The following is a 21,812-nucleotide window of genomic DNA, read 5'->3' as shown; positions in this document are numbered from 1 at the left end:
TTTAACTCCACCGACTCTGAGAAGTTAATGTCTCAAATTAATCTCAAACATAAACATTGAAATTCCAATCACAAGACATTGAAAGTGAATGCGAAATGTTGAAAAAACAAAGGTCAATGGAGCAGCTGATTAGAGCCCAAGAAGCAATCGCTTCATTAAAGAGTAGGGAAACTTTTCACGGGGAATTTCAAAGACGATGAAAGGCCTTTGGTCAATCAAACTGGAATCATATAACATATTTACGTAAATTATAAGTAGAATTAAAGATGCTTAACTTCGTGATCGCCTAAATCTACATAGAAGCCCAGAAACCTTTCTTTAAAGAAATGTTTATAAAACTTACAATAATGGAGTTGAAGAACAGCGGAGGGTCTCAGACGTATTAGGCGTTTGATAAGATCGACTGTTTATCGAAACATACCTAACAGAAAATATTATTTAAAATCCATCAAGGTTATTGTTGACGGACCAATCATACAGTATATACAGAGATATATACTCCTAATGCGAGCGACAGGCAACAGCTATGGCCCGATCTCTACTTTACACCAAAGCGTTATTGCAGAGTAATCCCCTCTAATCAATCCCTACCCGAAAACTTCCCAAATTGATAATGTACCAAATGACGTCCTTACAGCGAAAGGATACTGTATTCATGAAGAATCATCATCACTAGTTTTTCTGATAGTTGCGTCAAAGTGCAGGTTGAGTTGAATGCGATGCCACCACCCTTTTTAATCTGCAAAACAGTGTTCGACGTAGAAAATAAACGTGGAAACACATCAGCATATGCTATAAACTGAATTCAAGTCAATTTGGTCTTCTTGCACACATGCATACAGTGAATTAATGTTGAGGCCATACGTAGATTGCTCGAGACGCGATCAGTGTATGAATAGCTTTTAGATAAAATTGTAGCAGCGTGGCATTCTCTGCATGTTACAGTAGAAAGTGAAATGAGCTTTTTCGAGTAAAACAAAAAAAAATAACAAAATCAAATATGGCTTTGCAACTTCCTGTTTACTTAAGCCATCGTCATAATTTTGGTTTTTCTGCTAGAACTTAAGTAAGCTTTTTCGATTTTTGCGTACCATCTTCAAAACTGTGCTAAAATAATCTCGATAGAAAATCATGTAATACATGTGTAATTACTGAAAACGGTTTCTGGCAGGTGCAAAACTGCAGGAAATTTAAATTCAAGCTGCTTAGAGAGACTAGGAAGTTTTTGCTCAAAGGAGTTTTAATTGGATGGAATACATGGAATACAAAACAGGGCTAAACTGTTCTGGAGCATAATTGAGTCGAATGATATCTCAAACGAACGGTGACGGGTATATTATCATATCGACGAAAATGAAAAACCATAACTTTATCACCATGTAAAAAAAACAATGCCTGTAGGATATATACAAAAACAATAGCTAAAAATATGTCAGCTAAAATTGAAATTGCAAAAATCCGATTGGTAGAAACAAAAATAATCCGGCTATTTTTAGGAAAGCCGGTCACATGACGAAATTTCAGCGTGATGTTACCTGTTCGTTCAGCTATTTAAAGGGTGACAGTTTATATAGTAGAAGGGAAGACACTCGAAAAAGAAAAAGACTTTGTTCAAGATTTCGACTTGTCCAGGGCTATTTCCGTACAGAAAAATAACCAAGACCAAGGAGGTGGACCAAAATCCACGAGTTTGACTCCCACGGGGGGTTACTCCCATAAAGATCTGAAAGAGGGGTCCAGTCGATTTGAGGGTCTTACCAAATGGCCCAGTTTCGATAATAATACAACGGTGAACGGTATAGTTTAGCTTGCAATTTATTATAGACAATGAACAAGGTTTTATCTTTCCCGAATCAACAACAGTCAATGGCGAAGTAATTTGTCAAAGAAGGACCAGACGCGTACAAAGAAACGATGCTACCAATGACATAATTTTCGCCCTTATTCTACCATTTGAGGGTTATTGTCAAAAACACTACCATTTGAGGGTAATTTTTGAACATTTTAGCTTTGGCCCTCATTGACCCTGACTGGACTCCACTGTTAGGCCATAATCGGAGTAATCCCCCCTCCCCCCGCGGTTTGACTTAAGAAGTAGTCGATTGATTCAACTGTGAATGTGAACTTCTGAAACCGGAATAATGGGAAAAAAGCCACGTTGCCCAAATGGTACTGCAGAAAAGCAATTGCACTGAAAAATCTCTGCTGTTGTTTTAACCATCGTTTACTTAAAACTGAATGAAGCTGTGATCAAACATGTGACGCAACCACGTGCTATTTAATAAGATCACCGCCGCCTGATGAAAATTTGACAGAATGAGTTTCTCGTAACGCAATTGAAGCGTGGGCGGTTAATGCAAGAAAAATTATATTACACATCCTTGAAAACAGAAAAGAAAAACTAAGAAAATCCATTGGCAGTCTTAATTAACAAAGAGCCTTATAATGAGCTTCTCTCAGACATAAAGACAAGAAAAGCCTACAATTACTGGCAAACTGGAGTCACACAATTGATCAGTAATGACTTTAATTGACAGCAAAGTAGATCAAGAAAATAATCCAGAAGATGGCAAGAAAAGTTTTTACTACAAGAGCAGTTCAATAAAAACAAAGTCAAGAAAAAGCACACAAATCTTTAGAAAATATCACGAGTACTATATAAAAAGGTTGGTTCTAACATTTCAGAGCTAAATGGGCAAAGATTCAAAATTAAATTCTTTAAGCAATTATCTGGAGCATAAAAGCAGTTATCCGCAATGACCTGCTATACACGTTTTTCTCTTTCAGATTTTGCTGGATGTAGCCCACGGTAAGCAATAAAAACGCACCGCCAAACAAAAGGGAAAAATCCGAGTTTTATCATTATTATTATTATTAAATTTGCAGGTATTTCTAGAAAAAATGAAGTTGTCACTTTTTCTATGCAAATAAAAAATTATTTTAGAATTGATTGAACTGGCAGACTCGATAGCAGAACAGGCTATATAGAATACGAATCGCAACACAGCTTTTGAATGTAGCAAATAAGGAATGTTAAACAATATTATCTGGCAATCTATTCATTAGGTAATAGCAAAATTGGTAATCAAACCTCAATGATTTGTCAACATCAGCCAAATTTCAACTAAATTCAACTAAATGCATAAGGAAACATTTTTACCTTGAAATAAATATTTGGTTTTCTTTTATTAAGTCGTATTCCGCATGTTTCAAGTTCTTTTTCCAATAAAGCTCTGAAAATTGGGGCATAATTTCATTAGCATTTAAAGTGAGTATTTGAAGATCACAGTTGATGCGTTATTCGTAAATATGATTTAGTAACTAAAATTGCTATAGATAGTGGCAAGATTATTTCATAAAATTCGAGCAGTTTAATTCCACATTGTTTCAACGGATGAAAGGCTATGGATGAAACATCTAATAATTAAATTTAAGACTATAAAATTATATTTAAAATCATAATTATTGACAAATGAATATGCAGAAATTGGCATCTTTAGCCTTATCTTTATTGTTGCATTCCTCGTAGCCATGGCCTGTACAAAATGGAAGCTCTTTGATAAATTTTGCCATGACAAGCAATGGCCTAAACATAAATAAGGTGGCAGCCCTTTTTAATAAATTTGCAAATATTAAAGCTCTTCACATGAAAAAGCCTTCCAAGCAACGTACATGTACAAACAACGGACACCTCAAGAAAACAAACACCTTTATACAGTGGATGGCAAAAGACACCCAACACTTCAAAGCAACGGATATCACCAGGCAAAGGGTACCTCCAAGCAAAGGATATCTCTTGCCAAGGATAAATCCAGCCAAGGATATCTCAAGGCAACGGACAGCACCAGGCAACAGACCCTTTTCCAGCAACGGATACCTCCGGCTAAGGATACCTCCAGCCAAGGATACCCCCAAGCAACGGAAATCACCAGGCAACAGACCCTTTTCCAGCAACGGATACCTCCGGCTAAGGATACCTCCAGCCAAGGATATTTCAAAGCAACGGAAATCACCAGGCAACAGACCCTTTTAAGCAACGGATACCTCCGGCTAAGGATACCTCCAGCCAAGGATACCCCCAAGCAACGGAAATCACCAGGCAACAGACCCTTCCCAGCAACGGATACCTCCGGCCAAGGATACCTCGAACCAAGGATGATCCAAGCAACGGAAATCACCAGGCAACAGACCCTTCCCAGCAACAAATAGCTCCAGACAATAGACGCTTCCAGACTTTAGACTTTAAAAAGATATAAGCATACGCAGTGTACGCGAAAAAATGGGTTACACGAAAAGCGTACATGTGCGTACAAGGGAGAGGGGGGTCAAAAATTTGCTCTCAAACTGCGTAAGTACTTTATGGATGACTCCCAAAGGAAAATCTGCATCTCAAGTTTGTTCTTGACTTATGGCATTTCAACTTCTCCGGGAGGAGATTTCACCTGCGCAGCTTAAGCTAATTACACGTTCTTGTTCCTCGGGCCTCATAAGAAATTAACGTCTTTTATCTGTAGCCTGTTTCAAATCGAAGACGGCCATGCAATCATCAAATCGTAATCATCAAATCTTAATCATCAAATCGTAATCATCAAATCGTAATCATCAAATCGTTTTAAAGCCACTCTTTGCCCGACTCACTTAACAGACGAAGTTTATTAGGAAGTTTATTAACACAACCGAAATCCTTTTCTTTGAAAGATATAAGATTATGTTGATGATAAGGTGTTGCAAGAATAATTGAGGAAAAGTATTTCAAGATACTCGGAGAACCGAGGAAAGCATTTTATGCCAAAGAAAGAAATGGTAAACGAGTGATTGTTGATGAATCAAGAGAAAATTTGGCTTATTCAGCTTTCGAAAAATCCTGCAACCACTTAAATTAAATTTTTAATAACAGCTAAACTCGATGAATTAAAAGTTTACAAACAAACTATCTCAACACATTCTATTAAACATACTCGACAATTGAATTGTATGACTGGCATTCTTATAAATTCATTCTTTCTGAATTGGTACACCTTTTTCACAACAGCAAAGAGAAAGAGTCGTCATGATAGCCAACTATCAAAAATGTCATTAAAATATAACTTCTGTCCACTGACAATGTTTGCAGAGATACTTTTCAATTAGCTAAAGCCATTGAATTGGATAAACGCATTAAAACAGCGAGCGTACTTGGACTCAGTTGCAAGAAGTGCTTCATGTAAGCAACTCATGTAAGCCCCCTAGCAAATATCCTTAGTTAGGAGGTTGTGTAAGTTTCTTTGTAAGCACCTTATGTAAGCTCCCTATGTAATCTCCTTAGATAAACGCCCTGTGTAAGTTCCCTCTGTAATCTTTCTCTGTAATCTAACATTTCTTCTATTGCTAAACATTTCTCTCAAAAACTTGGGTTCCTTTCCAGAGCACGTGGATTATCCTCACTAACCCAACTCTTAACAATAAATAAGTTCCAAATCCGCCCTTTCCTGGCGTAGTGCTCCCTCCCATATTTGGTGGTGCTCCCAAATCTTCCTTGCACCTCCTTGACAAAGCCATTCGCCTCATCAATATCTGTAACCTCAAAAAGTCTCTTCGACCTCTTTCCCATCGGCGCTTTGTTGCTGATCTCGCTTTTTTATTGATTTTACCAAGGCCATTTCTCTCAGGAGATCAGAGACATGATCTCAGGTCCACTGAAAAATGCACTTTAAACCAGATACGCTTCCAGTGCTCATCCTTTCCATGTTTCTTTGACAAACGCACGAACTCAATCCCACAACTCTTCATTCCTCCCTAGATCTTGAAAAATTTGGAATGCTCTACCCTCTTTATGTTTCCCAGACTCCTATATCCTGTCTTTGTTCAATACAATAATAATTAAGCTTGATCCTTTCTCTCTTTCTTCCTAATTCCTCCTCCACTTCCCTTATTAGGGCTTAGGTATAGGCGCTTGATCCTTTCCCTAGCGTTATCAACTAAAAAATGGACTATCATGTGATTTATCAAAACTGGACACATTCAAACACTGTGCTCAGACTTCTAGGGAACTTACCCTTTTACACTTCATTTGAGACATAAGATAAAATATTATGAGCCTTCATTGGCACTTGATTACATTTTTCACACTTTGAGAGACCTCTTTCGTAGCTTATGTTAACAGGTGGTGTTATAAACTGCCTTTACCAAACACGGTCAAGCATCCAGACGCTTAAGGCATTTCATTGATAATTACATTGCCACAATCATTCCTATCAGAAAACAATCTAGCCGACGACCCTCAGCAGTTGTTGTAAAATCCCCTGAATACTTTCTGATCTAAACATTGATATCAAGACGCTGTTGAATTAGTTATCTTAGAATGTTAACGCCATCATCATGACAGGTATTCTTCGATTCCTTAGAAAAATTTTAATAGTTTCAGTCATCGTCAAAAAGACAGAGAAAACATGCGATCACACTAAGATAGCGTATCTTGATTAATTGTCATTTTCAACTGTTGTTTTAATAAACTAAAGATCAAAATAAAAAGCACGAGTTTAATTGCATTTTCAGGAAGCTCGTATTCGACAGTAAGCACATTACAAAAGAATATAGAGAAACATGACATTAGGTGGAATTGATAACAATAGTGCTTCATCTGAAAGACAAAGTCCGTTTGATAAAACAGGATGTATAAGCAGCAGTTTGTGGTACCAAGAGCAATAGTAGCCAAGAATCAGATATAACGATGAAAGGATAGCCTTTCATGTAGGCATTAAGGAAACACTGCTAGTGCTCTAGCAAATGGTTTACCGGCTATATCATTAGATCTCAAAACGGCATCATGTTGATCTTTCTTCTATGCAAATTGTAATACATCCCTGTCCTTTTTAGCTCTTTGCCATCAAATATTTGGTTTGCTCACTATTTTCTTAGATGCTCTGAAGGGATCCTTTTTAACAGCTTCTGAAGGAAACTGAGTCCCGAATTCCAAGCTTCTTACAAAAAATGAATTAGTCTGTATTTAAAAGACTGCCATAAATATGGCTTTGAAGAAAGCATAGATTTGAGTAAACTAGAGCTTTTCATCTGACGCTCTTCAGAGTATAAAACGTCAGAACATAGATCAAAAACTCTACGCTAGGAAATACATATACCCATATGTGGATCGAAATAAGTCAATCATAAAACGCGAGCACATGAGTGTTCAGAATGAGGTTGCCTAATCAGTGACGTTTAATACTCTGAAAGGTGTCACACGAAAAGCTTCAGTAGACTCAAATGTTAGCATTTACAAAGCCATTTTTAACGTTAGCTTTTGCCAAAGCCATTTTTAAGTTTTGTACTACCAGAGGAATGACTACAATAAATGTTCACCAACAAGGCAGACAACTTACTTTTGGGTCTCGCCTTTAGATGCATCTAACATTATAATGACCAGGTCAGCTGTCCTTGCCACCGCTATCACCTGCTTTCCTCTTCCCTTTCCTATTGGTAGCAAAACAAAAATCCACCTGTATGAATTTGCTCTGGAACTTGAAGTCGCATTATGCGGTTGCAAAAAGGAACACAGTTGAGAAAAAGTGCAGTGTGAGGATTCCAACAAGCAACCCGCAAACCTCTTAGTATCAGCCCGCATCCCATCCCCGGTCCCACAGAAGCAATCAGACTCATCCCCGCCCCCAGTAGCATTCTGCCTGTCCAAAACTCCCCATGACTGCAAAAGTTAAGTTAGAGATTGCAAAATTCTTATAACATGTAGAAAATATTTCTCAAGTTTTCCAAGTTGAAAGTTGGGCAGTTATAAAACAATGCCTGGTAACATTGCCTGGAAACCTAGTAATACTGCTCGCAAAAAATATAATGCTGAAATTTGCGGCAGTTCAAGGACTATGATTACTGAATACAAAATGAAAACTACCACCTGATGATATAAGTAGCAGGTAGCAATGTAAGTTAAAAGTGCAGAATGCAGCAGGCATGAAAAGGAATAGCTGATTAATATTTGTATATTCTGGCTTTATAAATACAAAATAATATTTTCACACCAAAATGAGGGCCACACGCATTTATGCTTTGCAAATTCTTTGAAGAAATTGTGGAAAGGAACATCCGCCCAATTCAGATCCTAAGTGTGCATATTAATGTCATTTATATAAGAACAAAATGGGTCGATCTAAGCAATGAATCATTTCCCTAGTTCACTGGAGTTCTAAAAAATTATCCAGGCATTTCCTAAAAAAGCAAAAAATAGACGGATACATTCACCCAACACTGGAAAGATAGTTGTTTCGTGGAAGTTTAGACTTGTTTGGCCACCTTGTTTGGCCACAAAACATTCATTCGTACATTATAAATAAGTCTTGACAAAAAGACTGCTGCTGTTCTTGGTCCAATACTACAGACAGTTAGACGAAAAGCGACTCTGCGATGAAAAAGCAATTACATTGTACACTAAAAAAGCTTTTTGATCAAACTGTGGTCTTTTTAGCCTCGCAACGGCTCGGTGACTGTTCGACTCCTTCTTATCTTCAGGAAAAATAATAATGAATGTCTGATGATGACGGTCTCAAAAACAGTAAAACGACGAGAAAAATGCGTGCATAGATGCTGGGAGATCAGTTTAGCAAGGCATTAAGATCTGACCCTGAAAAATAACGCAAGTTTCAATGACGACTATTTCTGCTACTATCACCAAAGATAATGGTTTCACATTAAGTGTTATCTTTGTCCGCGAGGGTTTATTTACAAGTGTGATACAATCAGTATTTTCGCTGCCTTTTAAAATCTAAAAAGCAAAGGGTACTTTTGCTTTGTCTCGTGAATAACACTAAAGAAAAAATACAAATCATTAAAACTAAATACGTCGATGAACCTACAATAGTTCTAAGCATGTGTGAAGTCTGTGTTCTAAAATCCAATAGCAACAGAAGCTCACTGGGATATTTATATATCGAAGTGGTCTCAATCCAACCTAGATATGTTCGCTATTCTCAATAGAGCCTTGGGTCTCGAGTCACAAGTGGACTTGTCCTGGCTCAACGCCATGCTCGCATTTTTGCTCAAACGTTGAGGCAACCTCTTTATTTTCAGTTTCATCGTTGTGATTCAGCGTTTTTGCAACAACTTCAAACTCTATGTCACCTTTATTGTTTAGTGTTACTGCAACATCTTCAATATCACTTTTATCTTTATGCAAGAGCGTACTTCCAGCCTCTCCAGTTTCATTGAAGACTGTAGAAGACCTTTTTTCTGAAAGAAGCTCAAGGTTAATCACTTCTTTTTTAGCCAAAGCCAAATAGAAACTTCGGCTCTCACTCGTTTTATCAGTAAGGACTGTCGAGGGCAAAGAATCTTCTAAAATTGATCCGTTTCGCTCATTCTTTGCTGCAACGTCGTCGCCAGTCGCAGGCACCATCATCACTCCACTTCCAGAAGTCTTTTCTGTACTTTTCAAATTTTCAAGACAATAAACAAGAGCTTTAGTTGTAATTTCTTGACTGGACTCCATTTCTTTTTCTGAGGTGTCGTGGACATTCAACAATATCCCGGATGTTGCACTAGTTATTTCATTTTCGGATGCATGCAAATCGTGGCTTCCCTGCAGTTTGTGACAGTAGGAAGGAGAAAGAAAGAGTGGGCTCCTGCTTGTCTGGTCAGAGTTCGCAGGGTCTGATGGGTTCACACACTTGGCTAAAGTTTCTTGACTCGGCTCTGGCACATACCCTTGGTTTGATCGTAAAACTCCTGACATTGAGACTCGCCTCTGCCTTGCGCCTGAAACAGGTACAGTAGTTATGTCACTAGGTGAGATGTCAGCTTTTGACGTCCTGCTTTGAATCGAAGTAGTTGACTCAGCCTTAACACTTATCTTCAACTGCGAGCTTGATGTACACGTGGTCAGGGTGCTCTTGGAAAATCCCTTTCCACCTCGCGTATGTAAAACAGAGAGACTGCCTGCACTAGCCACACCAAACAGCTTCTGAAATTCGTGCCTTAAGGGTGGATATTGGTAGAGAAACAAGAGCGGATCAACAAGGATATCAAGTGATGGAAAAGTGTAAAACAACTTGCGGTAGTAAACCGGCTCGATCTTTAGAATACCCAGGGCAATTGAAACAATATCAGGTACAACCACAAACAAGAAGAAAGTTGCTATGACCGGGGCAGCCACTTTGAACACTTTTACCTGTTGTCTATTCGCCATCTTTAAAGAATTGGCGTTTGAGTTACTCCATTTAAATGTCCTCTTGCGCTTTCTAATTGCGACATAAACGTAGCCGTAGCCAATAAAAGCTGTGGCCAACATTAAAAAATCAAGGGAAATGACCACGAATATCATAATTCTGATGAACGCTTCGAATCCAAGTAATACGTACAAGAGAGGAACAAGAAGGAACGGCAGCCAAAGAGCGATAACTGCAATTTTCACTCTTCTTGATGTAAACAACGATCTGTAGCGTAAGGGAATGATTCCAGCCATTGCCCGATCAACGATCATGAATGCATTTGCCAAGTAGCAATTTAATGCAAAAGCAGAGAATCCCAGTGTAGCTAGTTCGTTCATCAAACTGTCAACTGTTTTGCCGGGTATAGGGAAGAAATAGAAAATCCCTGGCGGAATGAAGAATAACTCTGTGAGGCAAAGGTTCATTATCAATAACCTTTGATTTGTCAATCCACGCCTTACACGCCGTAAAAGACACAATACGGTTATGTGCAAGAACAAGGATAGTGATAAAATAGAACCAGCAGCCAATCGTGATCCATTGAGGAGCTCTTGCTTCCCCATGTTGAACGTTAAAACCCAAATGAATATTTTCTTGCAGCAACGTTTATATTTCTAACAGAGGCCTTCTTCTCGAAAGATTCCTGTCACCAAGTGTCTACCTTCTTACAATCAAATTAGATTGTCAAAACGCGTATGTGTTGACTACAGACAACTTCAATTGTAGGTTAGTAGAAGCAATACCTTTGTTTCCTATTCTTGTAAAATCCATTTCTTTATCTATTGCTAATCAGACCAAAAGCACCGACGAGTTATCATTTTTCAGTCACCGTTTCATATACTGAAACTGTGTTTATGGAACTGTGCCGATCAGACAATAATGATATGGCAAAGATAGTTATTTTGATTTAAAAAGATAATCTTCTTCAAATGAGTGGAGGAAACAGTTGAAAGAAACCAATCTTCAATTTCATTGGCTTTCCAATTCTTCAATAAGAAGAGTTGAAATTCTTGGCAAAAATTAACTTGCGCAAAAACATTCCTGACCTAAAAACCAGGTAAAATTTCTTACGCGATTAAACACACCAGCCAATGTTTTTGCTTGCGATTTGAATTAACAGGTTGTTAGTATTTCCCAACAGCTTTCGAACTTCAAGGTAAATTCAGAAAATAAAGTGCCGCATTGTTGGTCGATCGGTCAACCTGTGGTCATCTACCAAGTTAGTAACCTTTATTTTTATAGAAAATCTAGCACAAGATGTGTAACTTTTCCTGTCTTCTGCATGAATACAACGGCAAACCTGCAAGAACCGTGACAGCCAGTGCAAGACAAACTGGAGTTCCGAATCTATCAAGGTCTTCGACGCGCTCCTTTTATACCAAGCATGATGCATAATTGATATAACTTTCATACAAGTTGCATAAATTTTTCTTCATGAGCCTTGTAAACTACACCCGATTTAGGATTAATGCAGGTGGTAGGGAATGCCAAGTTAGATACTACGAGACGGGGGCTTAGTTGCTTCTCCTATCGCTGTAGCACCTTGTTTAATTTTAAAACTGTATCTCATTGTAAAAAGTAAAATATTATCAACCAAATTTGCCGGTCTACATTCGAGGCAAACGTATGATGAATAAATTGATTTTAAAATACAGATAAAAGAGATTTGAATAGATTAATCAAAGTAATCAAAGCCTGGCGCTAGCCTATCTACATATTTATTCGCAATCCCACGAAATTCAAGGTTCTCAGACGCAACTTATTTCGCTATCTTCTTGTATTCTTGAATCGAGGGCGATTAAATATGGTTTTCTTACCATTTCAATATGATGCTAATGACCTTAAGAATTTACAGCACTACTCGAGGGTTCCAAAAGCGTGGAAAGGATAGGCCAAAATGGCGGCTGGGAATACGCGGTGGTGGCACAGAGCCTAAGAAACAGAATTTCTTAATTACGGGGTAAACACAATTATGAGGTAAAAAAGACTTGGGCTTGGCAACGATTGTTCGTGGTAGGAAAAATGTATTCGCAATGTCAGGAAATTTCAATTGAAAACAAAAGTTAGTTTGCTGTTTTGAAGAAGGAATTCAACAAAACTGAAGCACTGCTAGAATTTAAAGAAAAGTATTTGCAAGTTTCTTCTGATGATTAAAACATTATTGAAAAGATTCTTTTACCAAATATTTAGCACAGTCATGAATTTTTATCGACGCAAGGCGCTTGCATTTTGACCATAATGACTATATGTTTGAATTTTTTCTCGCTTTCCAGACACGTGTCAAATCAAAAAACCAAACTGAAACGTTCTATCGTCACATGCGGTGAAATTATTGTATACAGTTGATCAAATTTTCTATGTTTTTAGATATCAAAATATTTTGATATGACTATTCTTACTCAAAAGCTGCACCAATAAAAAGCAATACTTTCAAGTGTAGTCTAGTCTAGCAAACGATTAATTCTGTCATGCTAAAAGCCCCTGTGCAATAAGAAGTTAAGACGTTCCGGGAAAAGAGGGGCTGAATATGCGGGGAAACATCAAGCGTAAAATGAAAATAACACAGTATCCCTACATTGTGAGTAAGGTTTTAAGAGGATTTGAGCAAAATTCGTTGAAACAAACAAGCTTAGGAAACAGTTAAGGAAAACGGAGCTCACCTTGTGCTGCTCCCTCAATAATGCCAGGCAGATCAAGAAGCTGTATATTGGCACCGTTGTACTAGAGAAAAAGCACGTTTGAAGATGAACAAACAAGCCTTTTTAAATAGAAGACAGGTTCAAACCATTCACAAACAATGTTATTATTCACAGAAGGCCCTTTCAAAGACAATATGTTCATGATAGAATTCACAAGATGCTGATATTCCTCTGGGTTATTTGGTTATCAAAAATTGAGACCTGGCGACACTAAACATACGAATGTCCTTCTCACCGTATAAACAGAAGAATAAAAGCGTCTTGAGAAGTCTATCATGAACTACAAGCAGACACATTCTCATATTTCGTTATATGCTTAGTTCCCCTTATGATAAAACTGTTTATAAAATCAACAAGCTTTTTAAGAAACGTTATGAGAAAATTACATAAATCTGTGATGTGCGCATGTTACAATTCAGAAATGATAATCGCCAGACGAAATGCAACATGGCAACTGGAAAAGAGAACAAAAAATCTTATCCAGCCCGCGTTATGAAAAAGATATAGCAATTAATAATGCAAAGATACGAGTTTTATGGGTCATGATTGTTCAGTTTACTTACAGAAGCCGATAACGTGTCGGAACCTTATAACCCCTTTATAAAACGAAATGCAGGTGTTAAATTTCTAGATAGAAATGTCGGTAATTACCAACCTCGATGACTCCAGGGATGCAGGTTAGCGTTGTGAACTCATATGATGCAGATTCACTGGCTGTATCAGTCAGCAGATTCAACAATGTTGACTACAATATTAAAAATAAACGTAACTAACAAACATAAGAAAGTCCTCTACACGTTACCACGACATTGGATACTAATAAAACACCACTCAACGTATTATGCAGCAAAAAACAAAGGACGATGAGAAACGGAGCTTAACAGAAGCGACCTAAATTAAACATTTGCATTAAGAGAGGCTTTTATCCAGGTTGATGAGTGTTGCACAATCACAACATGCTTATCAGTTGTTATTTGCTGGATACATTTGAAAATGTTGACTTCCAACTAAGATACAATTTATCAGATACAGTAGAACATTTCATCCTTAAGGAAATATTGCGAAAAATTAAAACTTTGAACTACGTTCTGATTCATAGCTATTGATATTTGTTTGCCTTGGTATGAAAAGAAGACTAGCCTCTCTTGGAGAACCCGTCAAGGCGGGTTCTTGGAAGGCGCCTTTTAGCCCGAGGCTTGCCTTTCTTGGTGAATCAAATCCATCAAATACTACAGGATGATTTTAAAACAGGAAGATTATCGCTTGTTGCTCCAGTTCTACGTTTAATCCGATCATCAGACAATTATCGTTTAATACTATAAAGCCTCTCTTTTTGTAAGTATCATAATATTTGGATGTTGTTCCAAGGATATTAGGACACTCAATCACACTCGTTTTTAATAAGAACCAATAAATTGAAGTTCAGGCTAGCTTAATTTGGTATTAAATGGCGAGGGTGTGAGATGTGCAATTGCTAGCTATTGCGCTCTAGGGAGGTGTTCAGGCCTCGTTTTACCAACCAAGTGAGTGAGACATCCTTCATTTGGCGACAAGTTTGAAAATTCACCGAAAAAGTACCCCTAGATTGCAAGAAACTCCTCGTTTTTGAGACGAAACATTGCTCAAAATGACATTTCACAGTAGCTCAGCATGTTCTTAATTTGTTTTTAACTTTTGACCAATTTCGAGACTCGGGTTCTTACAAAATTGTTCTTATAAAAAGAAAAGAGCTTCCCCCTGTATATGATGCTAAGGATAGCTTTTGCCCTAAAAATATCCAGTGCCCAGTGGTCCAATCGTTATTTACATGTTGAATTTGTTTATCTATTGTGTTGGCGAAGAAAGCTTAGGCATACCGAAACACGTGAAAATGAATCACCGAAATCGTGAAATTCCAAATGACAAACGAATACGATTTGCAGCGAACAGTCAAGTGCGGGTATTACAGAATAACTGCGCATATTCGCAATCACAGACAAATGCCAAATAGAAGAGACGACAATTTTGAAATTTATGCTTAGCTAATTAAGAAGTCTTAGCAATCCTGTTTGATTCAACCAAAAGAACCCTTTTTAAGGCTCTTATTTTGAGAACAAGAGTCACAGAAAGGGATATAAATTACAAGTAAAAAGATTCTCTACGTAGCTCAGTCTAAACACACGTACTAAACACAGGTCTACATTTATGCTTATTAAAATAACAATAGAAATTATGGACGCTTATCTACTGACAACAAAACAGTCAGGATTACGATACCATAACAAAGAATCGCCACATTGCCTGTCAGTGCAGTCAGAGGATTGAATAACGCTTAGTGCTGCATTAGCTATGCACAACTACTATGCATCACACAGTAACAATGAGAAGAAAATTACTTACCAGCAGAATAAACTATAAAGTTTATGAAGGCTTGGACCGACAAAGCTTGGGAAAATCGCTGCTGTGTATGAATACATTTTAGCGTGATATTGATATTAAGTACCAAAAACATCTGGTAGCCTACCGTCTTCATGCAAAATAGCATTATTGCATTGACATTCTCAATACATTAATGTAATTCAACATTGCAAAGTTACAGGGCAGCGAATACTGTTCCGCAAGCTTTTTTGAAGATTTTACTATATCCTTCACATCTTAATCAGGGCCTCTTGCGACACCTTTGAAGGACTTTTGGTAGGCACAAAAACACTTGAGAATGGAAATGTAGTGAGGAAAGGTTGATACATTACCTTGCCAACGGATGGAAATCCAATCAAAGCAACTCTAGCATCTCCAGATTTCATAACATCAAATCCTTCACCCTATTAAATAAATATTTATAAGAAATAACTAAGTTCTAGAGATATAAAGATCACTTGATAGTGTCTAACCGCTTTGCAAACTTTAGTATGTTCTTAAATGTTTGCTTTTTTCAAAGCCATTTTAATATTTTGAACAACTAAAAAAATACTTTTTAAAACCATTATTAATTTTTACACCACCAATACACTGCTTGAAAAGAAAATATAAATGTCTAAACGTCTATAATTTATAAACTTTTTTCTGCATTAATAGGGTTAGTGAAAAAATTTCTGCTACTTTCTAAAGAAAATTAAAAAAAACGCCAAAAGATGGTCTCTACAAAAATATGATAAGAAAAATCGGACCCACCTTGGCGCCTGCAGATTTAGCTGGTTCCAAAAGCTGGGACCTGTATTTAGCAAGTTTGGCTTTGAGGAGACCCAGGTGATATTCAGTTGCTGCAAGAAAGAGTTTAAATACTTCATATAAGCCAAACAACCAATTTAAGATATTCTCAAAGTATATTGTAGACTTTAACATATAATCATGGACGATGCTTCGTAAAATGCATTTGTCTCACGTAAATAGGCAATTCAGGAAAGTCCAGAAAGTACAAAAAAGTTTGTTCCGGCATCTTCCCTGCATGTATTTAGAAATGTCTTGGTTTTTTAATCTTTCATAAGAGCTTAACAATCACAAAATTACGGAGCCTCGCAGTGTCTATATTACTTCTAGCATTTCTTCCCATTTTAAAACTTTTGACTTTCTACCAGACAGAAGAGTTTGATTTTTTACTGATGTAAAGCTCGGTTGGAAAGTCGCAACGACGTAAAGGATAGAACTAAATATTAATGTTCAAACGAGCATCACACATGACAGAAAATACAACCCAAAGTGCACTAATTGGCCAAGTAATATTGTCTTTTACTAAAGTCTTTTTGGCCATTTGCAATTATTTGGGCATATTCTTATCTCAACCTATTTGCAGCCGGAAAATTTTTACCCAATATCTCCCGTTTTCCATAAATTTTAATGAAGTAATACGTGGATTCAGAGAGACTGCCTAAGCACCCGTGTCTAAGATTTCTTTTACTATTCCAGCATCTGTTTTATTTCTTACTTGTCTAGTTGCAATTAGACGCTCTTTAGGACAACCCTCTTTTTCCACATAACCTAAGGCAACTGTCAGCTGAGTTGATCCATGCAGCATCTTGAGAAATCGCCTTGGCGCTTTCTACACTGCAATCTGCGCTGTCACTGAATTCTGGTTCTTGGGGAGAATTAAAAAAAAACAATTGCTTTCCGCGATTATTTCTGCTTTATCGCTGTTACTATCACCCACCCCAAGTTGATCATGATCAGATCATGCGTTGGTTTATTCTCAGAATCATCGAATGCTTTGTCACAACTTCAAACGTCTTGTCCTGGGTTTCAGTCTCAATTTCAAACGTCTTGTCCTGGGTTTCAGTCTCGATTTCAAACGTCTTATCCTGGCTTTCAGTCTCAATTTCAATCGCGTCAGAAGAAAAAAATGCAGCAGGTTCTGTCAAGCAAGACCCGTCCTTCCCTTCAGATATTTGCTTTTTGGCAAAAAAGGCCAACTGCTTCTGCGATTGGTCATGGAAAACTTCACATGATACTTTCTTTTTCGGTGAAAAAGTCACAATTCATTTCTTTCCTGCATTCGAGACATCTCACTCTTTAACGGTATTTTCTTTTTCGTGTCTACGAATTCATATTTTGTTTTGACGACGCGGTGGCATAAACTGGAACTTCTGGGAAAATTTGGTGAAAACACAATTCAACAAAAATTTACATTTAGGATTCTGTTCGAGTTCGAATCATATATCCAACTATTGTTCTGAGGGTTAACCTAATATGACGGTTAAAATGGTATTGCATTATGAAATTTATACTTTTGGTTTAATTTTCTATAATTAACTTACTCATATGTGCTCTTAAGTTGTCAATTAAGAAATAAAAAAAAAGTTCAATGACAGAACTTTTTATTCCTGAGTGTTTGCCTGACTTTCAAAAATTTTGAAAATATTTGGGGTGACACACCCCAACACCCCCACTAGCTACGTCCCTGTTTGGTGTCATACTGTCCGTTAAGTTGTGTAAAAACAATTGCATTATGTTGCGCAATCGTGCCACTTCTCAAAAATTGAACGGGTTATTTTGCCACTGAATTACATTACAACCAGCATTCGTGATTTCAAAGGATCAAATTTTAACTCAGTCATACTTCTTTCCTTCAGAAGCAGCTCTGAAGGTGGCAACGCTAGATATCAAACAAACACAAAGAGCTCGTGTCTCTCTTTCTCATTATCAAAAGCCTTCTCCGCAACTTAACTCCTCCCAACCTGATGAAGATAGCACGATAGCAGGTGCACTACACGATAACGGGTAATTATACAGACGGTCAATAACCAATCACAATTTTGTATCATATATATTCTTTATCATTAATGATAAGATAATTCCTGTAACACGTTCCTCATAACCCATTCACATCAAACTACAGCCACAAGGAATACTAGTTGCTTCAGCTTTCCATCTGACTCTAGGGAGACAACAAATTTTCACATTTTTATTCTTGGCACTTCACAAATCTGAAACATTTCCCTTTCAAGGTTCCAACAGTATTTTTGTGGCAAAGAATTATAAAATGGCTTTGAAAATTGCAAAAATTTCTAAACATAGTTCTAAAGCTTTCCGTCTGACACTCTTAAGAGTATAAAACGTTAGAACTTAGATCGAAAACTCTACTCTAGGAAATATGTACCCAGTTTGTGAATTGGCCTTTTTCAATCCACAGTTTTTTTATCCGTCTGGGACGTCTGAGGGGAGCAATTGAATACAGAGAAACTGGGAAATCTTAAAAGAAGCAAAAAACCTGGTAGCAGAGGCTTCAAAAAACCTGGAACCTCCACGAAATATTACAGAAAGAATGGAGATGATTGTCTTTCTAAATTAGGGAAAAGAAAAGGGCCACAAAGCATAACATGACAGGAATAAAAAGAAATTAAAGAAAAGAAACACATTATGCAGAAGAGAAGAACAAGCTTTCATAGCTTTCATGTGATTCATAACTTAATGAAGATAGGCACCATCGATAAATCAAATATGGTTGCTGAGCAATAGGTCTTTTAAAGGTTGAAATGTTATTTCGAGAAGTTTGTGGATGGACAGGTAGTAGCTCACAACTAAGTAGAACGAGCAAACTGATAAAAACGAACGGTGTGACAGAGGCTTTGAATCGCTTAAAATTGTAACACCCCTACAGTTAAAATGGGGCAAAATTCCCAAAAATGTCATTTTTGTTCTTCGTCCCTTGTACCTACGACTATATCAACTATTATATGAATGATTGTCATATACATTACTGAGGATTTATACAAAGATTAGCAAGCCATATAACTTAATTACTAACTTTCCAACATCTGATGCTGATTTATTCAGGATCCAGCTACTTTAATGTATGTGCAAATGAGAAAATGAGTGTCCTGCTTTCCCTAAAGTTTTGTGCTGAAATCTTGCCTTGCCTTTGTTCTACTTTCTTAAATTCTGCTTTTGTTCTGTTCTGTCAGCGTTTACAAATATATCAGACCAGTTCATAACTTGGATGTAATGTCATATATCAAATTGAGAAACAAAAAACATACTCCCACGAATCTCTTCTTCAGAATCAGTCCCCTTTTCCTCGCAAGGCCTTCAGACATCAACTTCGTGCAATTGCTAACAAACGAGTTTCCAGGATGAGCAAATAAAGGACCTAGTGATTTTTTGCCTCTAACTAAATAACAACCAAATCATATGCAGCACATCAACCATCCTTAAAAAGCCTAATTAATGGTTGTCTGCGAGCTACGAATGACTGTGGTGGTTTAATTATTAGTGAAATACGACAGGTAACTGGATGCAAAAATGCGCTGGGTAATGACGGTTCACACTGTCACCTATTGTTTTAAGCTACAAAGAGGACTATCTAGCTGTGTAATCAAGTGAAGACATGTAACGTTTTATGTTTGTCGGGTTCTTCTTAGGATGGTGAAGATACGATGGGGCTAGGCCAATGGGCCTAAGCCCCGAATAAGTAGAACACGAGAGAGACTCTATTCTGATGTAGTCTTTATTCGTTCAACAGCAAGACTAACTCTAAAGTGAACATTGACGGAAGGTAATTAAGAGAAAAATACGAACGTCACAATACATGTTGACAGACAAACACATTGCCACTGGAAAGACGTTAACTGACACAACAGGACTCAACAGCACATGTGACTATAACATGCAACTGAGATATTACGAAACATATCACATATAAAGCTAACCGTTACATCATCCCCTCTCTACAAAAAGTAAATACGTTAAAATGAACATCCCTAGAAACAAACGACTAAAAATAAAAAGGTCCAAAGAGTCATTAAGGCCCGGAGGCATAAACCGGCAAGCAAAGGTAGTGCCTACAACATCGCTTGGTGTTCCCAGCTTCAAAACAGCATCTTTGAAAATAAATGTCAAAACGGGAGGATCCTCCGTCCTCCTGCTGCAACCCTCCATGGCCAGCACCCACTTCCTATTTTACAATAATAATGGCGTCGTCTGATTTCTCTTGAATGTCATTGTTGCGTATTCTTTTCTCCGATAAGTGATGTCAGCAACAGTGGTCTTGAGTTCAACGGTAATTAATAATTAGCCAAATTGAAAAAATCGTTAGTTTGAAGCAAAAGACAGACCTCTCTCTTCACCACCGCGAGTGAAACAACTTATTACTCTGCTTCCGACGTCCATCCCTCTCTTCACCACCATCCCTTTCTGTCACCAAATGTAACGTTTTATGTTTGTCGGGTTCTTCTTAGGATGGTGAAGATACGATGGGGCTAGGCCAATGGGCCTAAGCCCCGAATAAGTAGAACACGAGAGAGACTCTATTCTGATGTAGTCTTTATTCGTTCAACAGCAAGACTAACTCTAAAGTGAACATTGACGGAAGGTAATTAAGAGAAAAATACGAACGTCACAATACATGTTGACAGACAAACACATTGCCACTGGAAAGACGTTAACTGACACAACAGGACTCAACAGCACATGTGACTATAACATGCAACTGAGATATTACGAAACATATCACATATAAAGCTAACCGTTACAGACATTGCTAGTTAAAAGTGAATATAGTACTTTATGTTCAGTTTTAAGTTTATCTGGCAGACACATGAATTGATTTCGTTGGATTTTTTTGCAATAAGCATGCATTTATGGTCGTTTAAGTTATGGTTGCAATGAGTGAAATTCGAAATACAGAAAATTAACATAACTGAACTTTACAATAATATCAACATTGGTATTAGTTATACTATTTTTCAAACAACTTGCATTTTATAAGGGTCATAATATTTCTTCACTGCAGTAATTCCTCCTCCAAGTCGTTATGTTTAATTTATCTGAGTATTGATAAACTAAGCGCTTTACTTGCTCTTTGACGTCACTCGGATTGCTTGGAGGGTTTACAATAAATTCGAAAAATTTCCAACAACTCATAATGCTGGCAATCTGACACTCAATAGCAACAAAAGAGTGCATTGTGCTGCAAAGTACGCCCCAGTCAGTAAGGCAATTTCCTGGTCTAGGATGCATTCACTACTGCCGCACGTATCATTTAGCAATTGTTTTCGAGTGCAAGAACGTTTCTTCTTGAAATGAATCATCAGACCAAGGCTTGAAGCAACACTCTTCGATTCATTCAAAATGCTATCCCAGGAATCGCAAACTATTTTGATTTCCTGCAAGGTGGTTGACTTCATCAGAAAAAGAGATTTCAGCATATTGCAAAAGTTTGTTCACATCATCGATGCACCATTTTCAGCCAAAATGTTGTAAGCAATACGAATTCAAATGACGTCATAAATTTCGTCAAGCTTTCAACACCGCTGAATGTTTCGGCTGCTAGATCGAGATCTGTCTTCAGTATCTCAAGAACTTTCAATATCTGCCATGATTTTTCGTCAGTGGCTTTATTGCATCAAATCTTGAACCCACTCTTGTTTGCGATAAAACTATGTCGCGTAATGCCAGGTGATTTTTTTTCATTTTCTAACGAGCAAGACTTGGAGAAAATAGCTTTAACTCCGAC

The 21,812-nt window shown here is 37.4% G+C and overlaps 1 protein-coding gene across 1 annotated transcript in view; it reads right to left on the bottom strand.

Moving 5' to 3' along the window:
• Nucleotides 1–21,812, bottom strand: part of LOC135691658 (developmentally-regulated GTP-binding protein 2) — a 33,319-nt gene that overhangs the window by 7,244 nt on the left and 4,263 nt on the right. The window contains exons 2-8 of the mRNA XM_065209592.2: nucleotides 16,040–16,128; nucleotides 15,619–15,690; nucleotides 13,545–13,634; nucleotides 12,851–12,911; nucleotides 7,359–7,449; nucleotides 3,161–3,233; nucleotides 649–739 (exon numbers count right to left, since the gene is read on the bottom strand). Coding sequence (XP_065065664.1) covers nucleotides 649–739; nucleotides 3,161–3,233; nucleotides 7,359–7,449; nucleotides 12,851–12,911; nucleotides 13,545–13,634; nucleotides 15,619–15,690; nucleotides 16,040–16,128 — 567 coding nt within the window. The remainder of the gene's footprint in view (nucleotides 1–648; nucleotides 740–3,160; nucleotides 3,234–7,358; nucleotides 7,450–12,850; nucleotides 12,912–13,544; nucleotides 13,635–15,618; nucleotides 15,691–16,039; nucleotides 16,129–21,812) is intronic.

The sequence above is a fragment of the Rhopilema esculentum genome, chromosome 13 (assembly GCF_057945365.1).
Source record: "Rhopilema esculentum isolate cy_ngs chromosome 13, ASM5794536v1, whole genome shotgun sequence".
Taxonomy (NCBI): Eukaryota; Metazoa; Cnidaria; class Scyphozoa; order Rhizostomeae; family Rhizostomatidae; genus Rhopilema; species Rhopilema esculentum.
The sequence above is the reverse complement of the archived record's forward strand: the minus strand, read 5'-3'. Positions and strand labels throughout refer to the sequence as shown.